This window comes from Hypanus sabinus, chromosome 20, assembly GCF_030144855.1.
Source record: "Hypanus sabinus isolate sHypSab1 chromosome 20, sHypSab1.hap1, whole genome shotgun sequence".
NCBI lineage: Eukaryota > Metazoa > Chordata > Chondrichthyes > Myliobatiformes > Dasyatidae > Hypanus > Hypanus sabinus.
In genome coordinates, this window is record NC_082725.1 from 38,428,624 (window position 1) to 38,439,429 (window position 10,806).

The window sequence follows — 10,806 nt, forward strand, 5'->3', positions numbered from 1 at the left end:
CTTAATCAGTCGTCTTGGTGCTTAATGGAGGGAGTGTAGACAAATGTAGTCTGAGATGATGCAGTGCTGATTAATCCAGAGAGAGGAGGTTCAGTTTTAACCATATCAAGATACTTGAGATTTGATGTATAAAAAGGTAGGAACTATTTCCACATGTGAAAGAATCCAGAGCATTGGAAATGTAACTGTGAAATTAGATTGCTATCAGTCAGAAAGCACAAGGAATGGTGGAATTTGATCAAAGAGGTTATGGTTGTTTAATTAATTGTTAATGTCAGGCTATGCTTTTAGTTGATATAGGATTAGTGGCCCACTAAATTGAAATTTATCAATGGTAATCTGGCTTCTGTTGCTGTAAGAAATCTCTGGTTGCAATGTTAAATTTAACTATAATATTAATAAAATATTTTAGTTATGCCATCAAAGGAACATGAAGTTTAAACGGAGTACTTCGTATGCTTTCAACTTTGATATATAGGAGTCAGAATTGGGCACATCTTCTAATATGAAAAGAAACTTCTCTGCACCAGAGTGAAAAATGAAGTTGGTCACCACCTGTATATCTGTCTTCCTCATATAGGACATGTCCAGCCTGATGCACACCATCTACGAAGTTGTAGATGCTTCGGTGAACCAGTCATCCTCCAGCAGCAAGACCTTGAGGGTAAAGCTAACAGTGACCCCCGAACCTCTTCAGAGGAAGAAAGATGGTCCTACCAGTGGTCAAGGTCAGCCACCTGATGTTTATCCATGTAGCATAAGCCAAACACTAAATAGTTCACCTTGTCTCTTTTTGTCTTTTATTGTCAGTGTTTGCTTTCATAACATGCTAGCGATTCCAATGTACCTCACTTTTTTCACTGCATTACTAAAAGTAAAGGTGTTTTTCAAAAGGAAATCGTGATTGAATTGATGTGCCCACCATAGCATGATTAATCCCACTGTGAGTTAGTCAGCATGTACTTGATCATGTTATTAACAAAAGGAGAGTGGGGGCAGGGAGCATCCTTAATTTTGTCGTATTCTGGACAGTGCAAGAGGGTGTGAGGCAAAAATGGATAGATTAAAGGGAGCAGTTTATCTTTTCCTCTGCAAGATGCCTGAATTCCAACCCCTTATGGGAAACCAGGTGTATGAATGTAATACACATCAGGGCCAGTATATTTTGGCCCAATTAAGTGGTTGTCCCAATTAGCTAAAGCTTCATGGACATGGTTAAAAAGTTGCATTTTTTTAAAAAAGACAAGCTACTGTTTAACCCTGTAACAAATTATGCATTTAAATGAAACACAGAGCAAATTAGAATACTACCAGTGCTACTACAGTACAATAAAACTGTATTCGTTCCTAATAGCTATTGACGGAGGAATTCATCCAGCATACACTGCCGTGTTCTTTTGTTTGAATGTAAATGAATAAAATCAGTACAGACACCTTGTACAGATAATGGACTGCTTTCAGGTAATGCTTTCGATGATTGCATCCTCCAAGTCTTGATTTTAGTTGTAACATTCAAGGTGAATGTTAACAGCTTTGAATACTTTGTAGTTCCTAACTTACTGAAGTAGTGAAATTGTTTCATTTTCATTCTGTGCCATTTCTGGCTTCTCCAAATGCTTGGAAGCGCAGTGAGCAAAAATTTTGAGTTGTCTTGCTGCTCTCTCTGACAAAACTCACTGCTTTTTGAACATAAAGACAGACAGACACACACACACACACACACACACACACACACACACACAGACACAGACACACACAGACACACACAGACACACACAGACACAGACACACACACAGACACACACACAGACACACACACACAGACACACACACACAGACACACACACACACAGACACACACACACAGACACACACACACAGACACACACACACACACAGACACACACACAGACACACACACAGACACACACACAGACACACACACCCATGCTCTTTAAAAACTGTTTGCTTTAATGTGGCCCAATGGCCACACAATTGCTTGTGGCTGACACTAGTTAGAAGCTGTTCCGCAACCATTTCCTGCCCCAGTTAAGCAGCATAGTATCCCAGAGAAACCAAGGGAGTCCCACCTATTTTCTCAATTAGTTGTTCTTTAACAGTTGTCCCAAATTAACCGATGGTCAATTAACCAGAATCCAATGTATTTCTGTTTTCCAATCCCTCCTAATAGTCTCCAAATATGAGTTACTTATAGCAATTTATGATCACTTTGCTAAGTTCTGCATGGTCACGAAGACCTTGATTGAAAACAGAAGAGGTTCAGTTTTGTGTATGTAGCAGTTAACAGAAAGGAGAGGCTATTTCAATTTTCAGAATTCACTCCCAGATACCTTGCTCTCCTCCGCATGATAAGCATGCAAGGTTTCACCTGGGGGAGTTTGCTTCATAGAGCTGTGAGCTAGCAAGCAACAGCTGAGTGGCACAGATTTATGGACCGACTTTTGCACTTACATTTTGCAGATCGAGAAAGCAACCGGAGCAGAAATGAAGTTGAACATGTGGAGGAAACGAAGAGTCCAGACAAGAGGTTGTCTGCCCAGCTGAGGTACTGGAAGCTAATCCATTTTCTCAATGCTGGATCATTGGAAAGGGAGACGAAGTGGGGGAAAAACACATTCAGTTTGGGGAGTGTTGAGCATTTAAATATGTTTCTGATTTCCTGGCAGAAAATGGCAAGGTGAGGGCTTTTGAGTGGTGTTTCTGAGGGACTCAATTCCTGATATGATCACCTTCCCTGATTGCTTAAACAGTCCTGCAGAATTGGAGGCATCTCCTCAATTTGTGTTACCAACACTGAGAGAGGAGCTCTGAATAATTATCTTATTTTCTTTAACAAATATAATTGTATCCCCTTTGCACATAAATTACTTCTTATTCAGTCTAATTCTTAATTCATTTTTTCCATTAAAGAGCATCCAAAGATGTTTTAAAATTTTTTTTGTAGATTTCCTCTGTAGTGTGTATATGTATGTATGGCTTTACAATCTTTTTGCTTTGTGTTATTCCCCTTGATTTGAATATGCTTAATTTTTTTTCTGTATACAGAATCACATTTTCAGCCTTCCAAGTCCATACTATCAAAAACACTTGTTCCTTATGCTGCTTAGCTGTAGCCTGCCTACCCAGTTTGCCCAAGAATCTTCCAACACCACATCTTGCCATTTGGCTCATCTTTCCTTTGGTGCCTTGAACAAATTATCCAGTTGGATTGGTTTTTGCCCTTTCCCCACATCCACAATCTTTTTCTAAAAGCTCCAAGTTTCCTATTACTGAAGATCACTCACTTCAAATCTCTTCAAGTTGGATATCCAACAACTTTCCTTCTCATCGATCTTTTTAAATTGGGGATATTTTATTCATTTTTCTTTTGATCCTTAAGTTTAGCATAATTGGCAAGATATTTTGTGACAGCTCCATTAATTTTAGTTTGTAACCCTTTCACAATTCAACAGATAAAATCTAGGACGGGTGGTTTACATTCAAACTGTAATTTGTAAAGACGGTGTTCCTTCAGCAATATTTACACTAGCTACTTGCCACGCTTTGATAGTCCCTAACAATCTGTTCCACTCAATTAACTCTTTCCTCTCTCTAACAGAAAGAACAATAGGAACTAACTGCTTGATGACTCTTCTTAAAACCGCTGGCTTCTGGATTCTTATTCGTTGGTTGCTTTCCATTTGTTGTATTTATCTTGAAGGGACCCTTAAAGTACTTGAGACTGTTCAGCCTTTTTATGCCACATTTCAGTGGATTGGACAACTGCCAGGTCAAAGTTCAAACAAAACAACAGAAGAATGTAAAGGGTGACTTAATTTGAAGCGTAACGATGCGTGTTCCAGACCTGGCTGAGGAAATCCAAAACACAGCCAGTATTTGAATTGAGAACACTGGTTCAAGGTTGAATCTAAATGGAGCCCAGTTCCTATTATGTTGGGTGAATCAACCATAGAGTAATAAAAAGAAATGCCAATTTTGATTTTTTTCCCTTACAGAAGATACAACAGTGACCAGCAGCAGTCAAATATTCGTGAACAATACTGTGTCGATGAAAACACAGAGAGAAGAAACCATTATTTAGACTTGGCTGGGATAGAAAATTATACATCCAAATTTGGACCAGGTATTGAATTAAATAGCGAGTTAGAGAGAGGAATTTCTCTAACTTCTGGTATTCACACCACTCACTACCCCCTCTCTTTTTACCATTCTGGTTACCCTTTCATCTCTTCTTTCCTTGCTTGCCCACTATATTCCCTGGTTCCTCACCTCCTTCCCTTTTAATTCATGGTTCACTGTCCTCTTCTATTAGATTCCTCCTCCTCCAGCCCTTTACTATCTCACCTCCTAGCTTCTTTCATCATCTTCCCTCCTCCCCTCCCACCTGTCTTCCTCTTACCTGGTCCTGCTTTCTACCTGCCAGTTTGTATCCCTTCGCCTCCCCCACCTTTCTCTGGCCCTTTCCAGTCCCAATGAAGGGACTCGGCCCAAAACGTCGATTGTTTATTTCCCACCATAGATGCTGCCTGACATGCTGAGTTCATCAAACATGCGTGCTTGCGTGTGTGCGTGTGTGTGTATAAAAGGCAAAGTCTGTCAATTGCTTTGAACAAAGAGAAATGGAAGTATTTGAGGATTTCCAAGTGATTGTTTGAGTGAGTAGACAAGTTCTGGATGGGGTAGAGATGATGACTCTTCCTCCATTATCTCAATCTCACCCTGCACAACAGCCATGACTTCCCCTCCACGTTGTTAAAAATTACCTTAATTCATATGAAAGGACAGAAGAAGAATGTTATCTGGACATGATTGATGCTTCACTTTTAAAGATGAAGGAATAATTTTGCATTGCCAGTTGCACGTTTTTTTAATGGTGTTATTGCAAAGCTATCAACAGGAAAAATGGTGGAAATACTTGGCATACTAGCTTAACATCTGCACATGGATGCCCTTTTTTAAACTATGGAGAACCAGTAAAGATGTAGCCAAAGTGGAGTGGGAAAGAGAATATAGAAGATGAGGTTTGTAGTAGGATGGAAAGCAGATGAAAAGATGTTTCTAATCTTTTTTTAAGTTCTTTTGAAGGATCCTTGGAACAGATATGTTAATTCTGTTTCCCTTTATACATATGCTGCCTGATGTGCTGAGTGTTTCCAGCATTTCTGCATCTATTTCAAATTACATCAGCTATTTTATATTTTTGTTTGTGTATTTCTTTTTTTTTTCAAAGTTGAAAGTAAATTTTATTATCAAAGTACATATATGTCACCATATACAACCCTGAGACTCATTTCACCAAACGATGCTAGAGAAAATTCATTTTTTTGCATTACGTTTAGATTTTACTTTGCTAGGTGTAGTAGTGGATGTGGATTCAATTTCATCATTAAAAGAGAGATAACAAGTTTAAAGGAAATAATTTGTAGTGCACTGGGTGGAGGCCATGGATATTATACCAATTTGATTGATCTTACATTGTAAATATGGCCAAATGCTCTTTTTCCATTGCTGTAATCCTGAGAGACAATAAAGGTCAGTTGGGAAAAGTGGCACCAAAAGTTATTCAAAGCTAGTGACTCTTATTTGCCACTGCTGGGCAAAGGAGATTTAGATATCCAGTTATAAGTGTCTTGCAATGTTGTTCAAAAAAGGCATTTAATTAGGGGGACAAAGTTCTGGAATTTTATCAATTCAAGTACAGGGTATAAAATCAGGGAAGCCTTGTTGAGTCTTCATTAAACACTGGTCCACCCTCAACTAGAGTTCTGAATTCAGTTTTGGTCTTGTCATTATAACGGAGGATGTTAAAGGAATGGAGAGGGCCTAAAACTTGCAAGAATGGTTCCTAGGATAAAGGACTCCAGTTGAAAAACCAGAAAAAAAGTGCCAGGAGAGTTTTGTTTACAGATGTCGAAGGGGCGATCTGACACAAATGTAAAAATTATGAGTCGTTAGACGAAAGAACAGACAGCTGTTGAAATTGTAGAGGGATCACGGACAAGTTCTCACAAGTACAACAAATAAAAGAATTAATACTGGAATGGGAGGTTTTCTTTTAATACATGTGTGGCTGGAATCCAGAATGTATGTCTACAGATGTGGTGAAGGCAGATCCTATTGCAGCTTTCGAGAGAAAATTGCACAAGTATAAAGGGAAACAAAAATTGAAAGGCTACCCGATAGGAGCAGGGGGTTGGAGCCAGCAAGTTGTTCAGGTACAGAGCTGGTACTGACACAACAGAATGAACGTATTCCTTCTCAGCACCTTTGATGTTTTGGATAAAGTTTTTCTACTAAAAAAAAATAGGCTTATCACAGTAACCAATTTAGTTTTCCTTTTCTGGAAATTGACACTGATTCCTTCACTAATGCTGAAGTTCATAAAACAATGTTGTATGAGATATTACGTGCACAATCAATTAAAAGCATTTAAATTATAAAGAGCTTTTATTTAGTCTTAGACAATGACTGAAAAACAGAATATATTGTACGAAGTTAAATTTTCTATTATTTAGGTTCTTGTACAATCAGAAAAAACTAAGAAACAACGATAAGGCAAATCTGATCTATTCAAGAGACTGCAGAACATAGAACATTTTCTAGATTTACAGCTCAAAAATCAAATTGTTGCTCAACATCAACTACACTTTCAATGTTTGTGTATTTCTGATGACATAACTGTGGGCCAAGTCTTCCAGTATTAAATATTGCTGCTATTCGATTACCTTGATAGTTCCCAGATAAGCCTTTTTCACTTGGAAATAATCTAAAAGTTTCCAAGTAGCGTAAAGTCATTCAAACGTCTGGCATATGAAAAATCTGGAAGATACTAATTTCATTTGATTAATAATAAAAATGGTCAATTATATCAGATCTCTTGAACTTGTCTAATCTTGCTGTTTTTACTTCGTCTCTTCCCACTCAGGGTCCCCGCCGCTACAGACCAGGCAAGAACACCACGGGAAAACCCCTCACTCCCAAAGCAGGTCACGATCCCAGGAATCGGAGACCCACGGCAGTCACCAGCGCCGATCGCAGCTCCTCCTGGACCAGCCCTCTCCAACATTTGGGGGTGAGCTGCGGTCAGGCGAAGCCCACCAGCGGCTGAAGTGCCAGGAGAAGATGCTTGGGAAGTCTCCTAAAGGAGTGGGGAAGGTTTCTGCAGCACCCGGCCAGAGTGGTGGAAACAAGGCGGGTAAAGGCCTGCACTACCACTCCCAGCCCAGCCACCCGGGTCACGACCATTATCACTTCCAGCAGCAACAGCACAACCATAAAAAGTACAGGCAACGAATAAAAGACATCCACTCTCCACTGAAGTCAGCTCACGTTCAGCCCCTGGCACTGGAGCAAGAGTTCGTCCGCGACCTGCCGCCGGTCATGTCGAGCGACGGCTACATAATGCCGGTCGTTCAGCGACATGAGCACCATCATCACCACGAGCACCATCATCACCATCACTACCACCACTACCATCAGTCGTGAGGAGCCGGCGGCAACGGCAAGCAAGCAGGAAAACAAAAGCCCCCAGTTGTGGGCTGCCCTTTGCCTGTCCACATCACTACTGTACTTTGTACATGTCGTATGATGGCAGCAAACATTTTTGAGCTGATGCAATGAAGCAACAGTTGGGGACTTTTTTTTGTTTGAACTGATACATGTGCAAATCTCTTTAGGGTTGATAATCACTTTTATTTAATCCTCATCCCCAATGCCTGCTTGACTGGGGTGAAACGTGCAGCTCCTAGCTACACAGGAGACTGCGCATCACAAAGCACAGGCCTACTTTATATTTCTTTTTATTCATAATGTTATTTGAAAAATAATCCAAGAAGATTTGAAACACCACTGCCATTACTCTGCTGCGTAAAAAAAAATATAAACGTCAGATTTTATTGTTTTATTATTAGCTGAATTGGACTTCCACTTCTCTTTATTGGACTGGAAACATTACAACTCGCTTGCTCTGTGGTGCTACAGATGTGAGCTACCATGATGACCCATCACTATCGGAGCCATTAGCTCATTCCAAGAGTCATTTAGTGAATTGCTTCCTCTGTCAAAGCAAGATTATCTTTACTGTGGGATACCAATCGGTGTTTAATGTTATGAACCGAAACATAGAATAGTCTATCAGCATGTATTAAAAAAAACACCATAAGGATGAATGTAACACATAGTAACCATTGTTAAAAATATAATTTATTCATATATTGATAAATCTTTTATTTTTAGTTATATCTTGCTAACATTATCAATTGGGTCTTGTTTTCATTGGGAATTATTTGGCTTTTTTTTGTTTCTTAAGAAACACTCTTAATTTTTGTTGTATTTCGTGTGTATGGCATTGTGATTGATTTCAATGCAATGTGCACAGTTTTGCTTTGTCTTTGCAAGGCATTTTCAAGAAGCTGTACACCTGTGAGGACTGTACACCTTAAAGCAATTAGTGATGTTATGTTTGTGAGTAGGCTGCTAACACAGTAGCTCCACTTCAGTTCTGGTTCACTCTTTGTGAAGTTCCTTCCACAAACCTCATTGTATTTGATAAGGAGTGTTTTGAAAAATATCTTCACTTGTGTCACTGTCAATTTTTTTTTATTAAAATGAAAGTCCTGGAGAAAGTTGAAATGACTGTTGGTCAACCCAAGACCTAGAACAGACTATTTTAGAGACTGAAGCATGAGAAAATCTGCAGATGCTGGAAATCCAAAGCAACACACACACAATGCAGGAGGAACTTAGCAGGTCAGGCAGCATCGATGGGAAAGGTAAACGGTCGACACTTCAGTCCGAGACCTTTCATCAGGACTGGAAAGAAAGAGAATTCCTCTTTCTGTCCAGTCCTGATGGAGGGCCTCCGCTCAAAATGTCAAATGTTCACATTTATTCCATTTCAGAAACTGATTTTTTTTTAAAAAAAGAGCCCCCAATCTAGATAATGCTACTTTTTATAGAAACCCATTGCAATCTGTTATTCATTGCAAAACATTACTGCCTCGTCAAGATGCCAGAAAGTTTCTGTACCACAGGTCATTGTTGAAATGTATTGAAAACTTGGTCACAATCAATTTGGAGCTGACCCATTTGTTTATGAACAAAGGCAATATGTCACTGTAATACTTACATTCCAATTTTGTGTGGATTTCTCCCATATTATGTTGACAGTATTTTCCCAGATATGTTATTAAAAGTAGTCAATACCATATTGTAGTGATATTTTTGTAAAAGAAAAGACCTTTCATAATAGTTCTACTTTATTGGACATCACTGCGGTTTTTTTGTATAGTGTTGTATATGGACTTAATTAAATGCATTATTTATTTAACAGAAAGCACTGTGTTTTCATTTGGAATGTAAATTGCTGTCAGAATCTTCTGTCTTATGGTCTTAACTTGCCAGGGATTTCATACTATCCACATCTGGCATTCTGAGCACAATTTTAAATCCTTTATTTAAGAACTGATGTATTGAAGGCAATCCCAAAGAGCATCTCAAACCTAATACCTACACAGAGAGGATGGTCCTGTCCACCAACTCAGATATACACACAGAAAGAGGCCATTCAGCCTACCTTGTCTGTGCTGACCGTGTGTTACCCATTTACAGTCATTGTACAATAACCTCTTTTTTGCTTCTCACATCCTTATCACTATTACAAGTTTAGATACTTAGAGTACAGAAACAAATGCACCATCTTACAGAGATGGATATGATCCTTGGGGGTGGTGTTAAAAGGGTAAAGTTAAACTTTTTCCCCCAGTAGTAAGAGGACCTTAAATAAGGGGTCATGTTTACAAGATAAGGGGATTGTCTTTTAAAACTGAGACACGGAATAAAATAACTTCTCTCAGAGAGTGATGAATCTTTGGAATTCTCTTCCTCAGTATAGAAGGAACTGCATCAGTGAAGGTGTTTTGAGGAAGTAGGGGATACATGGATAAGCATGAGGACAATGGGGGAAAACTAGCTCAGAAGAGGAGATGGAAGTCCCATTCCTCTTAGCCAACTGCTCCTACTTACTCATATCTTTCACTTTGATTCTGCTGTCACATTTGAGCCAGTGAAACTATGAGAGTACCCTCAGATTTTTTTATTATAAAAGGTACTTGCACATCACAATCCATCAGGAGCTCACTTTAGCAAACGGGAGATTCTTGGAAATTAATGGATTTCTTTCAGCTTTCTGCAAACCATGATTTTAGTTGAGGAAGATTGTTAAACTAAAGCATTATTTTGTGTCATCATTGTATGTTGGAAATGCCAGAATCTAACTTCCATTCTTGGTCCCTCATATCTTCACTTTGGTGTGTCAGCAGCTCCATTGAAGTTGACCCTCTCAGGTCAAATTATTTCCCTGAAAGATGCTAGTAAAGCAGTTCAGAATTTGTGCTACCCCAACAGTTTATCTTTTAATAATGCCAGGATTTTTATTTTCAGATTTCAAGAAAACTATTCAAATTCTCCTACTGCCTGTGGGATATGAGTGGCAGATTTTAGCCCAGCACCATAATGACACGTTTCTCGCCCCATGTTAAATAAATAGATTTTAATCTGTGTTCAAGCAACTGTGAAATCTTGTTTTTAAAAAATAAATAAATTTAAAATGAACACTACAAAGCCTGCAATATTGGAGGAAGATTAAGATAACTGGAGAATGTATTGACATATAAATCTAAGAAGATGGTTGGTCATTGCAAGAATGAAGATGCCAATGCAGGGCATATTAAGGTGAAAACTGGTGGATTACTCTAAACCCTGGCATTTTATCACATTAGCTTTCAC

The 10,806-nt window shown here is 38.9% G+C and overlaps 1 protein-coding gene across 2 annotated transcripts in view; it reads left to right on the plus strand.

The window, feature by feature from the left end:
• The window catches only part of nkd2b (NKD inhibitor of WNT signaling pathway 2b), a 116,236-nt gene extending 106,887 nt beyond the window's left edge, over positions 1 to 9,349 (plus strand). For both annotated transcript variants that reach the window (XM_059945346.1, XM_059945347.1), the window contains 4 exons: positions 581 to 728; positions 2,482 to 2,566; positions 4,017 to 4,144; positions 6,947 to 9,349. In XM_059945346.1, the coding sequence (XP_059801329.1) occupies positions 581 to 728; positions 2,482 to 2,566; positions 4,017 to 4,144; positions 6,947 to 7,506 (921 nt within the window). In that variant the 3' untranslated portion in view covers positions 7,507 to 9,349. The remainder of the gene's footprint in view (positions 1 to 580; positions 729 to 2,481; positions 2,567 to 4,016; positions 4,145 to 6,946) is intronic.
• The last annotated feature ends 1,457 nt before the right edge of the window (positions 9,350 to 10,806 follow it).